Consider the following 26050-nt stretch of genomic DNA (forward strand, 5'->3'; position numbering starts at 1 on the left):
CGTGGTTCTGGCTTCCCACCCACAAACACCCCTCCCTGTTAAGATGGCTACCTAACTGTAAGTTTGGTTGGTGGGATACAATTGCTGCCACATGCTTATGAGTGGGATAGAGTGCTCCATCTTGCTGAGCTGTGGAACAAGGGTGCCTGGTGGGAGTTGTAGTGCTGGCTACCTGTACACATGCCCCATGGTAATGTTGCTAGCTACCTTTGGTGTAAATCAGAGGGAGTGAATGTTGGATTTTTAAGACATGTGTTGGGAAGAGTGCGGTGCAGATAAAAGGAATTGGGCCTAGGAGGTGTAGCTTTGTAGTTGTGCAAGACAGTACATAGCAGTGTGATGGTGGACATTTGTTTGTACTTACCAGCCTCTAGTCCCCCAGCTACTCCTGTGAGACTCTATGGATGCAGTATGGCAAGCACCTTCTCCTCCCTACAGTGAATGTTCTTGGTGGAATGGGAGGGCCACCCCCAGTCATCTAAGCCAACTGACGGTTCTTGTAGTTCTTTGCTTTCACCTTCCTCTTCAGGTCAGGCCACCACTTTATGAACTCATTCTTGGTTTCTTGGTACGTGGGGTGGTCCCTACTGCATTGACCTTGTTGGCTATCCTTCCCCACATTTGTACTCTGGTGGCTAATGGTGTCTGTTGGACAAACAATTGTGGTTCTACTCTCATTATCTCATCTGCCACGATTGACAACTCATTGTCAGTGAATTTGGGCATTTTCTTTCGTGCCATGGTGTGTGATGTTCAAATGGTTTGAGGTGCAGGTGTGAGGGTGGTGGGGGTGAGGTAGGTGGGGTGGAGTGAGTGTTGTTGTGCTGGTGAGATATATGGTGGTTTGCCTCTCCAATGTGCTGAAGGGTTTAGTTTCTTCAGGGCTGGATTAGTGCAAAGGATTCTGGTCAGGGAAGGGGCAGGTTTTATACTCACCTATGTGGGTCTGTCAAAATGGTGTATTGCTGTCAGATGTGTTGTGTGATTTGTATTATTTTAGTTGCCATGGGGGTGTGTCCTTGGGGTGTGTTAGGTGTTTTTGGAGACTGAGCTAGTTTGATGTTTTCACTTGGTGGCCTTGTTGTGTGTTTTTTTTGTCGACCGTCATAATAGTTCCTGTGCGTCCACGGCGGTGGGTATGCAACAGCCCTTCCGCCTGCTCTCCCATTCATCACGGTCAGCAATCGCGGCCGTCGGAAACAGCGGATCATTCCGCTGTCACCTCAATGGTATCCTAATTGTGCGTGTGGTTCACTCCGCTGGCCTTGCGGCAGGTTTGGGTTTTTCCGCAGAGAATCCGACCGTCGCAGATGGATTTTTACCTGCTCCGCCCGCTACTGGCGGTCTTTTGTGGCATCGTTCCGCCGTTGGTCTGATTTTTCTGGCGGCTGATCTTAATCTGACCGCCGGTTTTCCCGCGATACCTGCGGACAGTTCATTTCCGATGCCATGGTGGTCGGAATGTTTTTCCCCGCGCCGTCCTAATAGATCCCTAACAGTGAAGTTCCAGTGATGGGAACTACAACCCCCAGCCTAAAGGGAGGAATACACACACCGATGTGCAGAAACAAATCTCCTCATGACACTAAGGCATATTTTAGAAATATTTTAATCAAGGATTTGTTGACTCTACTTCTAGATGGAAATTAGTGCCACTTACCAGATATTTAATGAATGTATCAGTAAGTGGACATAAAGTCAGATGAAGTAAATGCACACCTAACAGCATCCACTGTATTGGTCGTGTTTCCATCGCCTACCACTGATGGGCTCATCAGTGGTATTCTAAGGGGCAGTAGATTTATGACAAGACCGGAGGCTAAGATTATTGCAAACGTCTTTATTGTGCCACCACAGCAGCTCCTTTAAAGAACAAAGAACATTAACAAAGTTCTAAGAATCCAACAAAGGGCCAGAACCACCAGCCATCTTCCTTCTTTTTTGCTTCGGCTCAAACAGATAAGTCTTGTGTGCTGTTGCTCTTGCTGTTGTATGAATACTAAGCATTTGTAAATTGATTAGAGTTTGTTTGCTGTGATGAATCAGGCATGTATGAGTGTAATTTAAAATAAGAGCCGAAATGGCAATGTATCTATGCTACAGCCTATTTATACTGTTTGGGATTCGTGAGGTTTTATTATTTAAATTGTTTGACGGCTTGTTGAAATCTTGTTCATGAAATTGGCATTAATTTGTGAGCCGCGTCACGATGCTCTAGCTCACGTGCATGTGAAGCATGTAGCGCTATGTCAAAATGTATGCTTGGATTGCAAATTTGTAGGAGCGGGGAACGCAATTCAATTAGGAGTGCCCCACTGTATCAGTATTTCCCAAGCCTTTATGTTTTTTCGTGTTTCCATCGCCTACCACTGATGGGTTCAGGCAGTATTCTAAGAGGCAGTAGATTCTTAGCACATTCACGCATTGAGATCACGAAGCTTACAACTGAGAAAACATCTCATATCTGTTTATGAAACCATTCCATGTGCTTCGGCGGTAAAGAAACAGTCAGATTATCAGAGGCATTGCACATGAAATGTCAGTGTGGGCTACATACGACTAGCATCTAAAATTATGGTACACTTGTGCGCAGACTAAGAAACAGAGGGGGATATATACAATGAAGTGGCAGTGTGTGTCATTAGCCTACTGGGCTTAACGACAAGCTCCACCACTTCAGGAAACGCAAGGCTTCACCATATTTACAAGAATGCGGTGCAGCCTTGCGTTTCCCCCTGCGATGGCACTAAGTTTAACAACTTAGCGCCAACGCGGGCACCCTTGCACCAGAGTGTAAGGGTGTCTGCGTGCATAGGTATAGGAAGGTGTCCTTTCCTGCACATAAACAGTCCTAAATGCAATTTTGTAACTTTCATTTGTGGTGCTTCATGCAGCACCCATGTAAGTTACAAAATGGCATTTTTAAAAAAGGTTTGTTTATGTACAGGAAGGGACACCTTCCTGTACATAAACAAACCATGGCATTTTGCTTTTTCCACGTGTGCTGCACAAGGCTGAACACAAGAAAAAAGCAAAAATGTGGAGAAATAATGCATTTCTCCTTGTTTCGCCAACTTAAGAACAGGCTTTTCCTGGTCTTAATTTTGGAACTGCCTCCTATGTACGCCACCCTTGTACATAGGGGGCAGCGTCAAATGCAATGGGTGTTGCGGTGGAACGCCCACCACAACACCCACTGCATGCCCCTTTCAGGTGAAGCATAGCGTGATAGGGTGCCGTATGTACAAGTCAGTGTCAAGCCACGGCTTAACGCTGCCTTGTACAAAAGGCAAGGCCCCTATCGCCACGGGCACATCACAAAAAGTGTTGTTCCTGTGGCGATAGGGGCTTGTACATATGCCCCAGAGTATAGTGTAGCAAAGTGTTCAGCATATAGGTTACAATAGCTGAATATAGTGTTGCAACACAGTACTGGGACAAGTGTGTGTGCTTGTCCGTAAACAACTATTCTGTATTCACTATAAACTTCCTAGAACAAGGTGATATTTACAGTGTGGCTGTCATATGAATCTTTCTGAGCACTATAAGGTTGCACAAAAGGAGTACCTTTGTTTATGTTTCGATCAGGCACTTGCCGTGCGTAGGTATTTATTTCTGGATGACCAAAGGTCTTGTTGATACGTTGTCTGGGGCCTGGCAATGCACATTCTTCTCCGTTCACGGACAAAGTTAGTTGAGGAGGCTTTGGCTGTCCTGGTTCATGGGTGAGGAGCCTGTGTGTGGCATTGCCGTATGTATCCCCAACCACACTTCGCAGCTTTGGAACATACCCTGTGAATCTTGGGAAGAAATTGTAATTCATGTGAGACTGAGATGGATATCACTCCATGGAAAAGTTTATTTCAACAAAGTTGAGGCAACAAAAGACGGCTAAATAGAATCATTGTTCTGCGAATTCCTATGCTCAAACAAAAAGCTCTGCTTACTACCCGTTTCTATTTTTCAAAAACGTCTTGCTTCTCGCTGAATGCGTATGCCTATGCTGGAAGGGTTGTGGATGATTCTCTTTTTTTAATGACATGCAGAATCTTTCCCAGTTCTTCACCAACCATCCTATTTCAAACAAAAGGCATCTGCAACAAACAGTTCTTCTGGGCTAAATCTACCTTCCACCGTCTCAAATCTAGATGAGGTTTGACAGCTACTACCCCACCATAACCCATTGCTGATGGCTCGGAGGTTGTCTAAGGCAACATTTGAAAGGGACTTTGCCTTAATTTCCAGACACCCCAAAAGCTGTGAACATTCTCCTCCCTTCTGAATACTTGAAGAAAGGGCCTGGAAATCCTTGACCAAGGATTGGAAACCATACAGTGCATACAGTTCTGCCCTCATACATATGCTTAACCCAGCAAATTCTCTTTTCCAAGCGCCTTCCACATTTGTATCCATTCGGTCAGATATTATAATATCCTCTGCTAAAAGGGAAGGTTGTCCTACCAAGTTAGCTAAGAGAGGGCCTATGACCAAAGATTGGTGAAACTCTAGTTCACTCTTGGCCAGAGTTTACTCATACATCTTGGGACCAAAACTCTATCCGGATCCTTCCATATCTTTTCTAAAAGCCCCTGCATGGCCAGGATGGAAAGGAAGTCCTTTAAAAAAGGCAAAATCATTCCCCATTGTGACATCTGGGCGCTGCAATAAAAGCTTCTTCAGTGGCAAATAAGTTTGTTGAGGAAGCAATTTAAATGCAAAACCTTTCGCTTTTGGAACATGTATATGTTGTGATTTTAAGTATTTTTGAAAACTATTTTGGTATTTTATGCTCTATCTGCTCAATAAATGGCGATGGACACCCTTGTCAATATAATTCAAGTTGCAGCATTTTAAGCAACGCTATGGATCACCCGAATTTTCACAAGAACTGCTTCTCTTTGTGTGGTGAACCAGTGTATTATTTATATTTGCAGAGTGTATTTTTTAACCAACACCCCTAACAAGATGAAACAATAGAATAATACTGTGCACACACACAATGTTTTTATGGAAAAAACAGTAAAATGCTTAGGCCCAGATGTACTCATGTTTTTTGTCGTGGGCATGTCATTTTTTGGCACAGCAATGATGCAAAGTCTTATTTGTGATTTACAAGGGCACTCAAATCTAGATTTGCATTGAGTTGTGTGGCTCGTAAAAATAAATGTAGCGCAAGGCAGCGCTGCCTTGCATTATCATGCATCAGGTAGGTGTTACATGGCTGGCGCCTGGATGTTCCTGTGCATCCACTCATGTATTTTAACAAAGACCCATATTTAAAAAGAGTTTAAACATGGGCTGGTGCCAGAATGGTGCTCCTACCTAAGCTTTATGTATCAAGGGCAAATATCTTCATTTCTCCTTGTTTTGCTTATCACTTTTTAAAAGTAGGTATTTTCTTGTCTAACCATCCTGTGTACTTCTGCCTTTTGTATATTCCCTGTCTGGGTTTAGAGTGACAGGAGCAGGAGATATGCATTCACACTAGATTGACACAAGGGGAGTTTGAGGTTTGTTCTGTCTTTCCTGGTGGCTCAAAGCCAGGCTGATTAGACCTAGCTGCATATAGAGTAGTGGGAGGAGTATTGCATATTGCGACCTCCTGACTGCTGCAACACTGCCAAGGAACGGACGTTCCCTGACGGCTGTGGCAGGGCAATTGTCCGACCGCCCTGATTGTTATACGGCGGTCGGGAGACCTTGCACTGCCAGACTCATAATCGACTCCAAAGTGTCTTCTTTTGTTCCATGTCACAGCTGTAACCTAACAATGGCATCCAAACATGGGGCCAACTTGAGGTGGGAGAGGAGGGGATTGGTCAACAAGAGGAGAGAATGTGAGGGGTATTGAGGGCCCGGGGGTGAGTCAGCAGCAGTTATATATAAGGGAACAGCCAGTTCTGGGACAATCAGAGCAAGATTTTACTGTTACCGCCACCCCCCAAGCACAGGTCCCCTGCCTTGGGGTGAGCACAGGACCTAGCCTACTTCAGTGAGGGGAGGGGGGCATGCCCGTCACCTAATGTCATGAGGAGGAGGGGATGTCTCCCGATCAGACTCAAGAAATTGGGACAGTAGCTGCTTGCAGACCAGGACCATGGGGCAGCAGCTAAGGCCCAAAGCATCCTCCTTATGCAGGGCAATCACCTCAGCTTCGCCCCAGCACTTCATCACAGCCATCCAATCTGCACTACAAGGGGGAACCACGGTCTTCTATCACAATGTGACAGTGCGTTTTGCCAAGGCTAGGGCCAGCTCTGTGAATCAGGCCACAATTTTGAATTTCTTCTGAAGTTTGTAGATTCCCAGCGCTACCGCCTCCCATGTGTCTAATAGCAGACGGCCAGTGGTTTAGTCTACAGTGTATAGAATTTCATGCCATTACTGGCAGAGGCTGGGGCAGTCCCTCAATACGTGTTTGAGGTACGCTGCTGGGGCCTGACACCGGGTACATGCGTCTGGGGCCCTTGGGAAGATGCGATGGAAGTGCTGTGGTGAAAGATAGGCTCTGTGAGGCACATAAAGTTAGATCAATTCTAGCGCTGCGTTGTGGGAGATCTTATTTTGATGTCCCAATAGCCTCATCTACTCCTTGTCATGCACAGCCTTACCGAAGTCCTCCTGCCAGGCATCACGGAGGGATTGGAAATGAAGTTGAGGGTGCATAACTATATCCTTTGTAAGTCATGTTACCAGTCACCTTCCGGCACCCAGTGTGTGGAAGCTGTGTACAAGAGCATTAGAGGATAGTTCGGAGTTATCGACATGCCAGCGCTCTCTCAAGAGGTTATGGAGGAGGTCATATGTTAGAAACTGACCCCGGTGTAGGCCATGTGAAGACATCAGTTACCTTCTATTTTCACACTCCATGATTGAGTAAAAGATTTTAGTTATTTCTCTGGTTATGGGTTAACTGATCAAACCTGTGCCCATGACATACTACCCTTATTAACAAATTGTTGTACTACCTATTGACCACTAGAATATTGTGCGACAAGAATATTGAAGGACAAATTACCGATATACCGCATATAGGCAAGTATACGTTTTCTATTTCTAACTCCACAACAACGTACCTTGAGGTATATATACCACATAGGCAAATATATGTGGAGTTGGGTACAGAAAATCTAGAGTCACTTACTTGTTTATATTTTCTTTTCAATATGTTGTCCTCAATAGTATGTCCCTTTGATATTCTAGGGCCGATATTCAGGATGCGCACCAAACAAATCACTTATTTTCTATTCACACTCTCTACATTTGAGCAGAAGATCTTAGTTCTCTCTCTGGTTATAAGGTAACTGATCAACCTGTGCCTGCAACAAACACCCCCTTATTTTAAACCACGTACATTCTATTCTCACCCTCCATGATTGAGTTGAAGATTTAAGTTTGTTCTCTCGGCATTAGGTAACTGATCAAAACTGTGACTCCTACTCATGTTGTATGCATACATTTGAACAAGTGACTTTTGATATGTGCTGAGATTTAAATAACATACTTAGGTATTAACATTATGAGGATATATTAAAAACATATGACAATGAATATAAATAATGTATTATCTAATGTTGCCATTTTTTTTTAAGGGTGGGAAATCGAATCTGGATTTTATGACAACAGTGAATTTTGTGACGATGAATATTTGTCCTATAAAAATGCATATACTTAGCTATTAATTCTTTCTGAGTGAATTGTTTACTTTACAATAGAAAGCAGAGTATATAATGATGTCAAAGCTCTAACTAGAAATGTATACCTATACCAAACATTTTTCAGATCACAATGAGCAAAGGAGAGTTTGATTTCCATCATTCTAACACATGCACCCATGCTTTTTTTCAAATATAGGTGAGACAACGGAACCTTCAAGTATAACCATATGAACTAATGAAATAACATTAATTGGGATATCTACCTTCATTATTTCATATAATTGCATAAAATATACAATTTACTTTGCAAAATTGTAAAACATAATCTGTTACTAGCTCAATACTTAATTTAGCCGTTAACAAAGTAAAAGTTATCAACAAATTAATGAACAGAAATATTCAGCTTTTTGGCAGAAATCTAAACCAGAATCACTGAGAAGCATTACAGCTCCTTGTCAAGATCAAAGATGGCTAGCTCACTGTGGAAGAATCAATTGGTTTTGGGAATGATAATTCATACATTCAGCATTGTCAAGAAATCATATATTATACCATCCGATGAAATGGGGAATCCTCCTAATAATCCTAATTAAGTGACGGGACACCTTCCTGAATTAAATGATGGCTATACTGTTAAGGGCACTATTCCTTCACTTATTATGGCTGATACTGCAACTGGGGTAAAGTATTAAAATATATAATGTGATTTCAGATCATTTCCCCATTCTAGAGGAAATCAGGTTAGCATACCACTTGCACCTAACCAGGGAACTGCTGGATGCAGATTGGATGTTCTTCTAGCAAAAACTAATTACATGAACGCAGTTAAAAAAATATTTGCCATATAAAAAAAACAATTGAATACAGATTACATTCATATCTTTATTAGGTGCAGTAAACTAGAAACATTAAAACGTTTCAGAAAATATACACCTAGTGAAAGGTGTGAATATAATGTAGATAATTGTTCTGTAGTGTGTAATGAATTTTCAAAAGTTTAAAGTACATCTAAATCACAGGGAAATGGAAAATAAGATCTCTATATATTAAGGGACTAAGTTTAGGGAGTTGAAAAACAAAATGGGCTCTACGCCTTGAACAATAGATTTCAGAAAGGCCTACCTTAGATTCACTGATAAATGGTACCATATGCATGACCATCAACCAGCATCAATGATTTGTAAGACTATGGATTAATAAAAGAACTTATAAGATTAATACATCTTTACTCGAAAAAAGAAATGACTATTTTGCAAAGCATCTTTGTGATACATATAATACTCATCACCTGCGTTATAACCAGACAATGTGTATGTGAGATAAAGTGCCCTCTGTCATACATTATACGGATATTGCAAGTCACCAAGGAGTCCCTTGACCATATAAGCGAATGAGGTCCAAGGCTGAGTTCCAGTATAAGGATATATAACTCAGAGGCGGCACTTGACACCTGTAGAGGCTCTAGATTGTTTGTGCAAGAAAGAACAGCCAAGTGATGTGGGAATTTATTGTCTAATTGCTCTAGTTGTGGAATGGCCGAATATGGAAAACCTCATTCCAGTCTATCGGTGAACAACCGTTACAACGAAACTTTTACAACGCACTACCATTACAACGCAGTCATTACAACGCAAACTATTACAACGCATTGCTCTGGGGGGCGCTCTAGGATAGGGAATAGGTTAATTTACTATCCAATAACCTTCCCTAGTGTCCACGGGGACTGGAGTTGGAATAGTAAATTAAACTATTCACTATCCAGCACCCCAAAGCGCTATGCGTTGTAATGGACTGCGATGTAAAAACCGCGTTGTAAAGGCAGGCGTTGTAATAGCCTGCGTTGTAACATCATACATCCCAGTCTATCACATGGGGTTTCAGCAAAGGTTTGGTACAACTGATAACCTAAAAGTGATTTCTTTAGTAATACACCAGCTTGTTCACTTCAGGGAAAGCACATTTATTGCTGTTTCATGGATTACAGGGAAACCTTGTGATGGGGTTGAATAATCCATAGTCTCAGGCAAGTTCAGAGCTTGGGATATCACGGATACCCTTTTGAGAACCATTGATTAATTGTATGTGAATATATTAGTTATAGTGAAGAAGGTTCTGAAATTATTTATGTCAACCTGAAACTCGAGCAGGGATGTGTGCTGGCAGCCTTGTTATTCAATCTCTACTCCCCCATCTCCCAGTTTCCCATTCAGCATACCACCGAATTGTATTTAATCACATAGTATATAACCTTAATATTGAATTTTAAATATCGTGCTACCAAAATATTATAGCTAGAACACGGACTGACAAAATATTGTGAAAGTAAATATATATAGTTAACTTCACTTTTACGTAACTTGACGCTATAGGCATATTAAGAGTACTTCATTGTGGAGATATGAAGAGTAAATTAACCTTCACAATCCTTAGAAGTCAATGTTTATGCTAAAATATTTTGACAGGATGATATTCTTGTGCTTGATATTCTGATGTTCAAACGATCATATAGCAAAGGACTTATAAAGGGCACTGGGTGCCGTGATTAGATAAAACAAAGCTATCAGTCTTGGTCAACATACATACAACCAAAATATTGGTATTTAGTCAGAGGTGTGGGAGGGCTGCCAGGTGGTGGTTGGATTCAACCGATTGTTAGAGAGAAGAGAGATACAGTACTCCTAGATCTTTTGCCATTTTGGTTATAAACTGTTGCAATGACTAATGGGCTTAGTGAAGTGAATGCAGGTTTAGAATGTTGAGTTTGCGGTTACACTAAGATGGATAAAGACGTGTAATACTAATCTCCCTGTGTGGCATAGTCATTGGCGGGTACACAGACCCTGGTGACATTGCCTGGTGAGCACGCTACAACTGGCAATGAGATAGGGGGAAAATAACCTGAAGATTGTCCTAGAGCGTTTGCCATGGTCCAGCAAACTGCTTGTGCATGTCATGTGTGCCTCGGTCGAAGTGCAGAATTAACGTTGTGCATAGGTTGGGGTCAACGCGCACTTCCAGCCAATGTGAAGCATTTGAAGCTAACAAAAGCTTCAGTGAGAAATCTATACATCGTTGGACAATAACCCCCTGGGTAGGCCGTATAGAGCGGTACCGGACTACTAAACAACCTAAAGCTATTCATCAGACAGAGTGATAAAGTGAAAGGGGGATATAACCAGGTTTTGAAAAAGATGCCTGAAAGCACAGCAATTCAAATACAAGAATCGGTCATCTACATTCCATAACGGAGTAAAGAGAGTCATCATATCACAGCGTTGGGTGGAGTAGCCCCTGAGGATGTGCCTGTGGTTGTACTCATGGAATTGTCCATACACACAGCGGCATACCACTAAAGCTGCCGGTTGGTTGCTCGAACCACTCCAAAGGTCTCCAGAAAAGTAAAGGGCTTCAATAGAGACCAAGAGGGATGTAAAGGTTCCACAGACTATCCAAGATGAGCCCTAGGCCAGCGCAGCATAGGGCCTTGAAGATGGCATGGATGAAGGGGTCCTAGTGGACAGTAGGCTGTGTCCGAGAGAACTACATCCTCAGTATCACCAAAATCTCATAAATGATTGCAATGCCACTGTCGTCTTGAAACCACCACTACCAGTCAATACCTTAAAAAAGCAAGATATTGGCAACATAGACTGCTTGGATCGAAACATTTGATGAGGTCATTAATGTGATAAAAGAAGCATATACCTTAAGAATTTGCTGGCGTAGGTGTAAAAGAAGTCATAAAGAAAATGCTGTGAGCTGACGAAATTACATACTATCAAATCAAAGCATCCTTGAGTCTCAAGTTCAATCAAATGCTAAATGTAGATTAGGAAAGGTGGATTTTTTGTCAAGAATGTCCGAAGGTTGGTTAAACCATTGACAAATTTGTTGAGAGAATGGATACGCTCATCAAACAAAGTAAGTTCAATAAGTCTCAGAGTTATTGATGGATGCCTGTCAGATTAATTCAGACGATGAATACTGAGAGAAAGTCTTAGTCTGGAGCAAGTTCTAATGGCTGCTAGAGCTGAAGAACGTGTTGATCGACAAGCTGCTGACATGGAGGTTGGAGTTGCCCAGAGTGAGTCAGTCATGAACCTGAAAAGTAAGCCAAAGCACAAAGCAGAAGGAAATAGAGTGATGTCTCCACGAAAAAAGAAGTTGTGCTTCAGGTGTGGATTTTTTTTCCTCACAACGGTAATTGTCCTGCCATTGGACAGATCTGTAAAGGCTGTGGGAAGGAGAACCATTTTGTAATGGCACAAAGATAAAATTGCCACCAGAACGTTCCGAAGGCGACATTCGACGCCCACCCACAAGGCCAAGTGACCCCATCAAACGAAGTTGATCATCTAAATTATTGTCAAACAGTTCTTCATTATCAATATCAAGTGAAAGTGAACAAGGTGGTTGTGCAGTGTCGATGTTTACCTCAGAGAAACGTGCGCATGTTGGACTGGCTGCATGTGAAGAAAAATACAGGTCAAAGAAAAGTCGAAATGAAAAGTACCAAAGTAATTCAAACATTTTCTGAGCATTATACTGAAAGTAAACAGTTGCTTAATACCTTTTATTATCGACAATGGTGCGTCAATAAACATTATGCCAGAGGAGAAATACAGTGAACAATCTCCATTGACACGACCTATGCCATCGAAAATCAAAGTGCATTAATGGGCTGCATCAACGGCATTAAAAAGTCAAGTTTCATTTGTAGCAGTGATAAAACTGTGTGTTTACCCAGCTTCAGCACTGCTGCTGATATATGAAATATAAAATGTATCAGGAAATAGTAAGTCAGCTCCCTTCATTGTTTCATGGGTTAGGAAAAAGACCATAAAAATACAATTACATATTAATGAGGATGTCTGTCCTATTGCTTAAAGATACAGACAAATTGCATTTCATCTACAGTAAGCTGTTGAAAAAGAATTTGACTACTCACTCAAACATTTTATCATTTAGCATTTCACTGGGTTGTCCGATAGTGGTAGTACCTAAAAAGGACAGTGAAGGAGTTGTACACATCTTTGTTGACATGTGTCAAGTGACCAAGGCAATTGAAAGAGAACAACATTCAGAACCCCACATTGCCGACATAATAACACAATTAAACAGTGTGAAGGTCTTCTTTCTCCTTGATGTGAATAAAGGATAGCATTAGTTGGAACATGAGGAGAATTGCAGGTACATTACAATCTTTTCTACACTTTGGTCTGTTCCATTATAAAAGACATAGGGCCCGATGTAGGTAACAGGGAAATACAGATTCCTAAATATCAAATTTTACCGATTCGGTATTTAGAAATCGGTATTTCAGATGTAGATAAGAATTCGGTAAAAAATACTGAATTCTTAATATTCGTTATTTCCGAATCGGTAATTGAGATTCAGTAATAACGAATACCTAGCCATTCATTCTTATGGGCTTGGAGGCCCATAGGAATGAATGTGAAGACATTCGGTATTACCGATTCGGTAATAGCGAATCGGTAATACCGGGAGGTATTTCAAGGGTGACAGGGACAACTTGAAGCTGGTGGTAATTACCGATTCCTTAAGGCCCAAAAGCACTCTTTTATGTGCTTTCTACATTGCATTTAAGGAATCGGTATTACCGATTCCTTAAATGCAAGGCCAAATCGGAATCGGTATTAAGGAATCGGTATTTACCGATTCTTTAACACCAAATCCTTCCCTACATCACGAATGCCTAAATACCGGTCGGTAACGGTGAAATTTGCCAAATTTCACCCTTACCGACCGGTATTTGGGCCACCTACATATGGCACTAAGTTCAATGAGTCAACAGCTGCGGAGCTTGTTCAAGATGTCATTCGACATATCATACAGCCTGTCATGAATGCTTTCAATTATAGTGATGACATTTTGATTTTCTGAGTTACAAAGGAGCACGATAAAGCCATCAAGCAATTGTGTTGTCTGCTCTGATGCAAGTTCAACTTTGAATGCTGAGAAATGTGAGTTCCATAAAACAAAGTGAAAATTCTTTGGCCATATCTTGTCTGATGGGGGTATGACACCGATCCAGCTACAGTGCAGGCATTGTCAACTGCCAGTCCCCCAAAGATGCTTCCATGTTATGATCATTCCTTGGCATGGCCAACTACTGTTCTGAATATATACGAGCGTTGCCACTGTCAGCGCTCTATTTGGAGACTTGGTGAAAAATAATGTTTTATTTCATTGGTCAAATGAATTCCAGCACAGCTTCAAGAAAATTGTTCAAGCTAATGAGAACGCTAATGAAAAAGCATCCTTTGATCCAAAGCTTCAATCCAAGGTTTTTGTTGACAATAGTCCCATTGGGCTAGAGTCCAGGGTTCTCCAAACCGGTCCTGGAGGGCCGGATCCATGCCAGATTTTTAAAATAACTACATGTATCTAAATGGGGATATGCACAAAATCTGGCATGGATCTGGCCCTCCAGGACCGGTTTGGAGACCCCTGGGTTAGACACAATCCTTGCACAGCACAGCCGACACGCAAATCCTCGAGACATATTGCGGCATATGCAAGCAGAAGTTTATCACAACCCGAAAAAGAAAGTTTAGCAGGGGTGTGGATTTGTGAACATGTTCACATATGCTTATATGGAATGCTTTTCACACTTGTGACAGATCATCAAGCATTCTTGATCATCTTTGGCAATCCAAAGGCAAAGATGCCTCCTCGCATTAAATATTGGGGTCTGCGATTACAAGAATTCAACTACGCAATCGTGCATCTGTCCAGGGAAAGATAAAAACCCTGCTGACTACTTTTCACAAGTGCCTCTACAGTGCCATGGTACTTCTTCCAACGGCTAAAGCCTACAAGTTTTATTGTGAAATCAAGCACACCAGCTGCCATTTCACTGAAACAAATTGTCACTGTCATGAGTCCAGATAGTGACCTGTTAAAACTAAAAGACATTATTACGGATCAGTCTTGGAACCAGCACACCGACTTCCTACCAGTGATAGAGAGCACCAGAAGTTTAAAAATGTCACAGATGAACTGTCCATTACTCATGAAGGCATTTTCCTGGGAGGTTAGAGAATTGTTATTCTAGAAAGTCTGCAACAACAGATAATTGAAGTGGTCCATGGAGGACATCAACACAAAATGAGCTCTCAGAGACAGAGTCTGATTTGCTTAATGAGACAGTTTTTTATATAACTGGCTTTAATCGAAAACCACTCACCACACCTTTAACATGTCAAGAGTTGCCAAAGCATGTATGGGAAAGAATTGCAGTTGACTTCTTTGGTCATCTTGACAATGGACATCACCTGATAGTGATTGTTGATGAATACTCCCATTTTCCATTGATCGAAGATCTCTACTCTATCACTTAAGAAAGAGTCATCAAAAGATTAGATGGCATCTTTGCGACATGAGGTGTTCCTGTGATCTTAAAATCTGACAACATCCCACCTTTCCACAATGAGAATTCAGTGACTTTATCAGTCATCTTAATGTGAAGCATCAGAAGAGCACACCTCTTTGGCCACTTTATGAGTACTTTTAAGAAAGCTGTTCTGCGGGTTGTATTGGAAAATCTCAACCTTAAAACTGCCTTGAATTCTACTCTTCGAGCTTACAGTTCGGCCCCTCACTTAACCACAGGTAGGACTCCTGCAACCTTAGTGTGCGGGAGAGCCATGACAACCAAGTTACCTCAGTGAGCCAACAAACGATCAAGTGCTAAGGAAGAAACCTGTATATCAGGCTTGGATCCATAAAGAAAAATGAAGGCCTATGCAGACAAGCGCTGATATGCAAAAGACATTACTTTCTCTAGAGGAGATGGAGTGCTTGTCCATCATTCTAGAAGACAAAAATCTGATGGTCCCTTCGATACTGAGCCCTTGCATGATGTGACGTGCAAAGGGCACATGGTGACTGCCAAAAAGCCTGGGAAGTCCATTACGCGAGATTCCTTCCATTTCCAACATGTGGCTCTTTGCTCATCAGGCACTGATGTCATGGTAGAGACCGGGTCTGAAAGGACAACTGACATTACCTTTCCCGCAGTTGTTCCTACATCACCAATGCAGATCACGGACACTTCTACTTCCTGTCCCTAGTTTCCAACAACACGATCAGGACGTGTGATCAAAGCGCCACAAAGACTCATCGAAGAACTATGATTATATACATGATTTTAAAAAGGTTTTTTATTTAACAGAGGGGGCGATGTAGTGTCATGTGAGTTAGCAATGAGAGTACCCTTTTGGCTCCTGATGGAATCCGTAGAACTGTAATATGTGTGTTAGAGCGTAGTGAGGTGAATGAAGGTTTAGAATGTTAAGTTTGTGGTTACACACAGATGGATAAAGACATTTAATACTATGCTCAATATGTGGTGTAGTCATTGGTGGGTTCTCAGGCTAGGAAGGACACTACATCTGGCACCTCCTGTCACAGTTCTCAGATTGTGTCTGGAACATCAACTGTTATTTGTGACTGAGGATGCTTCTGCCTTAGCATAGTCCTAGATCTTCCTAAAGACACCACTACTTAGGCAAAGGATGTGTAGCAGTGTTATGACCAGGAACACTTTTGACACTGCTCTTCCACTGTTGCTAGTCCCATCTTCTAAGAATGTGACACAGAAATGGTTAAAGAGCCCAGAGTGTGCTGGGCTCACGAATATTCTGTTTTTGAGTGCTACTAATCTTTGAGGGCCGGGCTACAAAACAAACTGCTGCATTAGGCTTAGTTCTCCAACCTTTGTCCAACCCATTCCTAGTTCTGGACACTCTTCAAAACATGTCATGCTTTTTACATTTCTGCTCATCATCATCATTAAACTGTAGCCTGTCAGAGCACTGGTTACAGATGAGGGAACACAGCCCCCGGCATGTGAAACAAGCTCATCAGGCACTCAAACTGCAAAAGTAGGCCTGCGGTCATCCCAAATCAAAGAATGCTGGACTAACCATCTGTTCCGAACAAACAAAAGAGAAAGTGAGCAGATCAATCTGTTGGCAATGGGTCTTCCTCTTGTCTCAAAGGCAACGACAGAGCCAACTGATACCATAAGGACTGACCCTTCAGTAACTATAGGTAAAGGTAAAGGTAAGTATACTTGTAAAGCGCACTGTTACTCCATCTCGGAGTGTCCTGGTGCTGTATACCGCTGGGGAACCTGTCCTGGCTTTCCCTGTGAGATGGTCCCTCCTGGGCACCTCCAAGGTGAAGCCAGGCATCCCCGGCGCTGCTGGGGCCGTTGTGGAGATTAAGCAAGCTATTGCCCAGAGTTGCATAGTAGGACCCATGGTTAGCGTAGGCACCTCGGCGAGAATTATCAAGTCCGCGGACATTGATCCAAGACCCTGCCGCGTCGGGAATAGAACCCTGGTGCCGGGCTGATTTCTGCTTCAGGGTCTGCCCCTCTAACCAGTGAGCCACACTTCTCCACACTTCTATAGGCATCCTACCCACCTCAGAGGCTAGTATGCCTCCAGGTGAGAAACCAGAACAGTAGGACTACAATATCTCTGAGAGGCTATGCAAATTAACCCTCATCCCAAAATACAAGTCTTGTGGGTAGTTTGACCTAATCAATAGAGGCACAATGCTCCGTATGGTGCAGGACATTCTGACTTTATGGCACATTAAAACAACAGCTGTTTAAACAGGTGATTTTTGCCATAGTCTGACATCTAACACAGAAGAATCTACCATAAACATCAAGGAAAATCAACTGCTTGCCGAGCATATTTGGAAGAAGAAACCGTCTTTTGGAAAATGGAGTATCAAGATCTCACTTCATGAGGATGCTGCATATCCTCAAGTTGTAATGCCTAGCCTCCCTGATCAAAGGCGTCTTCTCACAATTCCATCTAGAGCAAAGAGAAAACAAGAAATGTTGGTCCTTAGAGGGGCAAGGAGCCTCTCAGTGTCAACATCAAGCCCCAAGGTCAATAACAGCAGCAGCAACGGTGACTTGAAGTGGTCCCATAGCCAAATTCCAACTTATTGGGCACAGCTTCTGGGCACACTGCAACCAAACAGCTACGAAAAGCATTGACAAGAAAAACTAACTATTCCAGCAATTTTCTCTGCCTCCAAGGAGAAACGGAGGGGGAAAAAGATATTTGCTTTTTTGGAAGGGCAGCAAGTCTTATTGAATGCCTGTCCTGCGGAGATTACAGAGTCAATTGCAGAGGGAGGGGATAGCACTGAAAACACAGAGTTATCGAGGCATAATATTACTGCTACTACTGACATGATTTTAACCCCTGGTTTAGGGGTCAGTGAGGTTCTGATTAAGCAGAGTAATCCTCAGATTGCGAATGTCACCGGTGTGGAAGATATTATTTCAAAAGGTATAGAACAAACTGCTAAACCCCAGACGCAAACAGAAACTTCGCAGGAGGAAGAACACTTACAGGCAACGGCATATTCACAGGAAGGTGAATCTGGGGACTTTTTTCCCTCTCGGAACATTCTACTACTTCGTCGTGTGAAGATCTAGTGTTGCAATATTCTAGACAGATGAACATGGCTGATGATAGCGCTCACAGTAGTATCTGTTTGGGGGACTCAGGTGATTTTATCGAGGGTAGCCCCCATACAATGCAGAAAAAATGTGATACTATTTTGGATCTGGGGGGTGCACACACTGACCAACTACATTCCTTCAAAAAGAATATACTGATGAAGATATTACTTTATCAATGGTATATCAGTCCATTATGTCCTATCGAGATGAGACATGAGAGGAGAGCCAAAGGGTGCAAAATTCATGTCATAAGTTGCAGAATTCAGTACGACGGTTGGTCAAATCTCAGGCAGATTTTGCTTCAAGGTTCACCGAGGCAGAGACTAGAATTTCAAATTTGGAAGATGAACTGGTACAACAGAAGGTAATGACAGAGTCACTACGTAACATTAAAGAAGACACACAATGGCTGATTTTGAAAACAGGGCTCGACGAAATAATTTGAGACAGATGCAAAATCCAGAAGGGAAAGAGGGAAATGACCCTCGCAAGTTTATAGTTGAACTTTGTAAAAATGCCTTTCCTGAACATACTAAATGGGACTGGGACAGGGAAATTCAAAGAGCACATAGATTTCATTTTAATGTCCGCCCCCGGGCAGGTCAGGTTGAGGCTAAGCCTAGATACTTTCTGATTTCTTTCAATAGTTTTTTAGCTAGAGAGGAGGTCTTCTTGTTGGCACATCCTGATAAGGAAAGGGTTGGAGAGGGGTTTGAGTTTTTTGCTACTCCTGACTTTTGTCGATATACAATGGAGAGTCGTTGGCAGCTTCGTCAGCTTATCGCTAAATTTCAGGCCAAGGGGGCTCAAGCTTATTTAAAGTGTTGTAATTCTATCTAGGACCCTAATTCGATATTCCTGATTTATGCCCTTATGTGGTTATAATAAATAATATCCTTATAAAGGCATAAGAATCATATCCATATTTAGTCATAGCCCATGCTGTCCAAATTAAGCAAGGCTACTTCCCCAGACTCCTAGAAAGTACAACGAGTTCTGTAACCAAACCAAACCTCCAGCAACCTGGGAATTCCCCATGGCTTTTGTTTTGATTTGTCCTAGAACTCCTGTGAGCACTGTAAGAATGGTCAGTTCTTAGTGACATCTTTATTGACGTCTTATGTCCAATCTTACGTTACACCCGGCACCTTTCAGGTATTTTGGGAGTTGTAGTGCCGAACTAAGGCCAATGCAAAGTCCTCAGATGGACCCCAGCGGGTCGTTCCATCCTCAATCCTGCGCTGCTGTCTCCCAAATACAGCTCAGTAGATCTCAAGCCTCTGGGCCCCCAAAGTTACCAGGGTAGGGCTCTCCTGGCGGCGTGGCTACCGCCTAAACATCATGCTCAAGGTTGCCAAACAGTAGGAAAGCACTCTGACAGCAGTGCTATGCTTTACGCTTTTTATTAGGTACGGATGTCATGGCGCACTGAATTGTCCCGATATCTTGGCCTTATGCGTTTCAAAGTGTGTGACTTCTTCATCAGAGGCATACCGGAAACAAGCCTTTAATCCGGCACACCCTCTTCTTTATACAATCTAATTCTCCGCCCACAGATGGGCCGCTCCCAAGAGACAAGGCATGTTGGGAGTTGTAGTGCCGAACTAAGGCCAATGCAAAGTCCTCGAATGGACCCCAGCGGGTCGTTCCATCCTCAATCCTGCGCTGCTGTCTCCCAAATACGGCTCAGTAGATCTCAAGCCGCTGAGCCCCCAAAGTTACCAGGGTAGTGCTCTCCTGGCGGCGTGGCAACTGCCTATACATCATGCTCAAGGTTGCCCAACAGTAGGAAATCACTCTGACAGCAGTGCGATGCTTTACGCTTTTTATTAGGTATGGATGTCATGGCGAGCTGGATTGTCCCGGTATCTTGGCCTAACGCGTTTCAAAGTGCGTGACTTCTTCATCAGAGGCATACCGGAAACAAGCCTTTCATCCAGCACACCCTCTTCTTTATACAATCTAATTTTCCGCCCACAGATGGGCCGCTCCCAAGAGACAAGGCATGTTGGGAGTTGTAGTGCCAAACTAAGGCCAAAGCAAAGTCCTCAGATGGACCCCAGCGGGTCGTTCCATCCTCAATCCTGTGCTGCTGTCTCCCAAATACGGCTCAGTAGATCTCAAGCCGCTGGGCCCCCAAAGTTACCAGGGTAGTGCTCTCCTGGCGGCGTGGCTACCGCCTCAAACATCATGCTCAAGGTTGCCCAACAGTAGGAAAGCACTCTGACAGCAGTGCGATGCTTTACGCTTTTTATTAGGTACGGATGTCATGGCGTGCTGGATTGTCCCGGTATCTTGGCCTAACGCGTTTCAAAGTGAGTGACTTCTTCATCAGAGGCATACCGGAAACAAGCCTTTCATCCGGCACACCCTCTTCTTTATACAATCTAATTGTCCGCCCACAGATGGGCCGCTCCCAAGTGACAAGGCATGTTGGGAGTTGCAGTGCCAAACTAAGTTCAAGGCAAAGTCCTCAGATGGACCCCAGTGGGTCGTTCCATCCTCAATCCTGCGCTGCTGTCTCCCAAATACGGCTCAGTAGATCTCTAGCCGCTGGGCCCCCAAAGTTACCATGGTAGTGCTCTCCTGGCGGTGTGGCTACCGCCTAAACATCATGCTCAAGGTTGCCCAACAGTAGGAAAGCACTCTTACAGCAGTGCGATGCTTTATGCTTTTTATTAGGTACGGTTGTCATGGCGCGCTGGATTGTCCCGGTATCTTGGCCTAACGCGTTTCAAAGTGCGTGACTTCTTCATCAGAGGCATACCGGAAACAAGCCTTTCATCCGGCACACCCTCTTCTTTATACAATCTAATTGTCCGCCCACAGATTGGCCGCTCCCAAGTGACAAGGCATGTTGGGAGTTGTAGTGCCGAACTAAGTTCAAGGAAAAGTCCTCACATGGACCCCAGCGGGTCGTTCCATCCTCAATCCTGCGCTGCTGTCTCCCAAATACGGCTCAGTAGATCTCAAGCCGCTGGGCCCCCAAAGTTACCAGGGTAGTGCTCTCCTGGCGGCGTGGCTACCGCCTAAACATCATGCTCAAGGTTGCCCAACAGTAGGAAAGCACTCTTACAGCAGTGCAATGCTTTACGCTTTTTATTAGGTATGGTTGTCATGGCGCGCTGGATTGTCCCGGTATCTTGGCCTAACGCGTTTCAAAGTGTGTGACTTCTTCATCAGAGGCATACCGGAAACAAGCCTTTCATCCGGCACACCCTCTTCTTTATACAATCTAATTGTCCGCCCACAGATGGGCCGCTCCCAAGAGACAAGGCATGTTGGGAGTTGTAGTGCCGAACTAAGGCCAATGCAAAGTCCTCAGATGGACCCCAGCGGGTTGTTCCATCCTTAATCCTGCGCTGCTGTCTCCCAAATACGGCTCAGTAGATCTCAAGCCGCTGGGCCCCCAAAGTTACCAGGGTAGTGCTCTCCTGGCGGCGTGGCTACCGCCTAAACATCATGCTCAAGGTTGCCCAACAGTAGGAAAGCACTCTGACAGCAGTGCGATGCTTTACGCTTTTTATTAGGTACGGATGTCATGGCGCGCTGGATTGTCCCGGTATCTTGGCCTAACGCGTTTCAAAGTGCGTGACTTCTTCATCAGAGGCATACTGGAAACAAGCCTTTCATCCGGCACACCCTCTTCTTTATACAATCTAATTGTCCGCCCACAGATGGGCCGCTCCCAAGAGACAAGGCATGTTGGCAGTTGTAGTGCTGAACTACGGCCAATGCAAAGTCCTCAGATGGACCCCAGCGGGTCGTTCCATCCTCAATCCTGCGCTGCTGTGTCCCAAATACGGCTCAGTAGATCTCAAGCTGCTGGGCCCCCAAAGTTACCAGGGTAGTGCTCTCCTGGCGGCGTGGCTACCGCCTAAACATCATGCTCAAGGTTGCCCAACAGTAGGAAAGCACTCTGACAGCAGTGCGATGCTTTATGCTTTTTATTAGGTACGGATGTCATGGCGCGCTGGATTGTCCCGGTATCTTGGCCTAACGCATTTCAAAGTGTGTGACTTCTTCATCAGAGGCATACCGGACAAGCCTTTCATCCGGCACACCCTCTTCTTTATACAATCTAATTCTCCGCCCACAGATGGGCCGCTCCCAAGAGACAAGGCATGTGGGGAGTTGTAGTGCCGAACTACGGCTAATGCAAAGTCCTCAGATGGACCCCAGCGGGTCGTTCCATCCTCAATCCTGCGCTGCTGTCTCCCAAATATGGCTCAGTAGATCTCAAGCCGCTGGGCCCTCAAAGTTACCAGGGTAGTGCTCTCCTGGCGGCATGGCTACCGCCTAAACATCATGCTCAAAGTTGCCCAACAGTAGGAAAGCACTCTGACAGCAGTGCGATGCTTTACGCTTTTTATTAGGTACGGATGCCATGGCGCGCTGGATTGTCCCGGTATCTTGGCCTAACGCGTTTCAAAGTGTGTGACTTCTTCATCAGAAGCTTACCAGAAACAAGCCTTTCATCCGGCACACCCTCTTCTTTATACAATCTAATTGTCCGCCCAGAGATGGGCCGCTCCCAAGAGACAAGGCATGTTGGGAGTTGTAGTGCCAAACTAAGGCCAATGCAAAGTCCTCAGATGGACCCCAGCGGGTCGTTCCATCCTCAATCCTGCGCTGCTGCCTCCTAAATACGGCTCAGTAGATCTCAAGCCGCTGGGCCCCCAAAGTTACCAGGGTAGTGCTCTCCTGGCGGCGTGGTTACCACCTAAACATCATGCTCAAGGTTGCCCAACTGTAGGAAAGCACTCTGACAGCAGTGCGATGCTTTACGCTTTTTATTAGGTACGGTTGTCATGGCGCGCTGAATTGTCCCGGTATCTTGGCCTAACGCGTTTCAAAGTGCGTGACTTCTTCATCAGAGGCATACCGGAAACAAGCCTTTCATCCGGCACACCCTCTTCTTTATACAATCTAATGTCCGCCCACAGATGGGCCGCTCCCAAGAGACAAGGCATGTTGGGAGTTGTAGTGCCGAACTAAGGCTAATGCAAAGTCCTCAGATGGACCCCAGCGGGTCGTTCCATCCTCAATCCTGCGCTGCTGTCTCCCAAATACGGCTCAGTAGATCTCAAGCCGCTGGGCCCCCAAAGTTACCAGGGTAGTGCTCTCCTGGCGGTGTAGCTACCGCCTAAACATCATGCTCAAGGTTGCCCAACAGTAGGAAAGCACTCTTACAGCAGTGCAATGCTTTACGCTTTTTATTAGGTACGGATGTCATGGCGCGCTGGATTGTCCCGGTATCTTGGCCTAATGCGTTTCAAAGTGCGTGACTTCTTCATCAAAGGCATACTGGAAACAAGCCTTTCATCCGGCACACCCTCTTCTTTATACAATCTAATTGTCAGCCCACAGATGGGCCGCTCCCAAGAGACAAGGCATGTTGGCAGTTGTAGTGCCGAAATAAGGCCAATGCAAAGTCCTCAGATGGACCCCAGCGGGTCGTTCCATCCTCAATCCTGCGCTGCTGTCTCCCAAATACGGCTCAGTAGATCTCAAGCCGCTGGGCCCCCAAAGTTACCAGGGTAGTGCTCTCCTGGCGGCGTAGCTACCGCCTAAACATCATGCTCAAGGTTGCCCAACAGTAGGAAAGCACTCTGACAGCAGCGCGATGCTTTACGCTTTTTATTTGGTACGGATGTCATGGCGCGCTGGATTGTCCCGGTATCTTGGCCTAATGCGTTTCAAAGTGCGTGACTTCTTCATCAGAGGCATACTGGAAACAAGCCTTTCATCCGGCACACCCTCTTCTTTATACAATCTAATTGTCCGCCCACAGATGGGCCGCTCCCAAGAGACAAGGCATGTTGGCAGTTGTAGTGCCGAACTAAGGCCAATGCAAAGCCCTCAGATGGACCCCAGCGGGTCGTTCCATCCTCAATCCTGCGCTGCTGTCTCCCAAATACGGCTCAGGAGATCTCAAGCTGCTGGGCCCCAAAAGTTACCAGGGTAGTGCTCTCCTGGCGGCGTGGCTACTGCCTAGACATCATGCTCAAGTTTGCCCAACAGTAGGAAAGCACTCTGACAGCAGTGCGATGCTTTACGCTTTTTATTAGGTACGGATGTCATGGCGTGCTGGATTGTCCCGGTATCTTGGCCTAAGGCGTTTCAAAATGAGTGACTTCTTCATCAGAGGCATACCGGAAACAAGCCTTTCATCTGGCACACCCTCTTCTTTATACAATCTAATTGTCCGCCCACAGATGGGCCGCTCCCAAGTGACAAGGCATGTTGGGAGTTGTAGTGCCAAACTAAGTTCAAGGCAAAGTCCTCAGATGGACCCCAGCGGGTCGTTCCATCCTCAATCCTGCGCTGCTGTCTCCCAAATACGGCTCAGTAGATCTCTAGCCGCTGGGCCCCCAAAGTTACCAGGGTAGTGCTCTCCTGGCAGTGTGGCTACCGCCTAAACATCATGCTCAAGGTTGCCCAACAGTAGGAAAGCACTCTTACAGCAGTGCGATGCTTTATGCTTTTTTATTAGGTACGGTTGTCATGGCGTGCTGGATTGTCCCGGTATCTTGGCCTAACGCGTTTCAAAGTGTGTGACTTCTTCATCAGAGACATACCGGAAACAAGCCTTTCATCCGGCACACCCTCTTCTTTATACAATCTAATTGTCCGCCCACAGATGGGCCGCTTCCAAGAGACAAGGCATGTTGGGAGTTGTAGTGCCGAACTAAGGCCAATGCAAAGTCCTCAGATGGACCCCAGCGGGTTGTTCCATCCTTAATCCTGCGCTGCTGTCTCCCAAATATGGCTCAGTAGATCTCAAGCTGCTGGGTCCCAAAAGTTACCAGGGTAGTGCTCTCCTGGCGGCGTGGCTACCGCCTAAACATCATGCTCAAGGTTGCCCAACAGTAGGAAAGCACTCTGACAGCAGTGCGATGCTTTACGCTTTTTATTAGGTACAGATGTCATGGCGCGCTGGATTGTCCCGGTATCTTGGCCTAACGCGTTTCAAAGTGCGTGACTTTTTCATCAGAGGCATACTGGAAAAAAGCCTTTCATCCGGCACACCCTCTTCTTTATACAATTTAATTGTCCGCCCACAGATGGGCCGCTCCCAAGAGACAAGGCATGTTGGGAGTTGTAGTGCCGAACTAAGGCTAATGCAAAGTCCTCAGATGGACCCCAGCGGGTCGTTCCATCCTCAATCCTGCGCTGCTGTCTCCCAAATACGGCTCAGTAGATCTCAAGCCGCTGGGCCCCCAAAGTTACCAGGGTAGTGCTCTCCTGGCGGCGTGGCTACCGCCTAAACATCATGCTCAAGGTTGCCCAACAGTAGGAAAGCACTCTGACAGCAGTGCGATGCTTTACGCTTTTTATTAGGTACGGATGTCATGGCGCGCTGGATTGTCCCGGTATCTTGGCCTAACGCGTTTCAAAGTGCGTGACTTCTTCATCAGAGGCATACTGGAAACAAGCCTTTCATCCGGCACACCCTCTTCTTTATACAATCTAATTGTCCGCCCACAGATGGGCCGCTCCCAAGAGACAAGGCATGTTGGCAGTTGTAGTGCTGAACTACGGCCAATGCAAAGTCCTCAGATGGACCCCAGCGGGTCGTTCCATCCTCAATCCTGCGCTGCTGTGTCCCAAATACGGCTCAGTAGATCTCAAGCTGCTGGGCCCCCAAAGTTACCAGGGTAGTGCTCTCCTGGCGGCGTGGCTACCGCCTAAACATCATGCTCAAGGTTGCCCAACAGTAGGAAAGCACTCTGACAGCAGTGCAATGCTTTATGCTTTTTATTAGGTACGGATGTCATGGCGCGCTGGATTGTCCCGGTATCTTGGCCTAACGCATTTCAAAGTGTGTGACTTCTTCATCAGAGGCATACCGGACAAGCCTTTCATCCGG

At 44.8% G+C, this 26050-nt stretch overlaps 1 protein-coding gene across 1 annotated transcript in view; it reads right to left on the reverse strand.

Moving 5' to 3' along the window:
• The window catches only part of LOC144819781 (CIMIP2 protein GA14893-like), a 219398-nt gene that overhangs the window by 84488 nt on the left and 108860 nt on the right, over positions 1-26050 (reverse strand). The window contains exon 2 of the mRNA XM_078677531.1: positions 3568-3800. Coding sequence (XP_078533657.1) covers positions 3568-3800 — 233 coding nt within the window. The remainder of the gene's footprint in view (positions 1-3567; positions 3801-26050) is intronic.

This window comes from Lissotriton helveticus, chromosome 2_1, assembly GCF_964261635.1.
Source record: "Lissotriton helveticus chromosome 2_1, aLisHel1.1, whole genome shotgun sequence".
Classification (NCBI taxonomy): domain Eukaryota; kingdom Metazoa; phylum Chordata; class Amphibia; order Caudata; family Salamandridae; genus Lissotriton; species Lissotriton helveticus.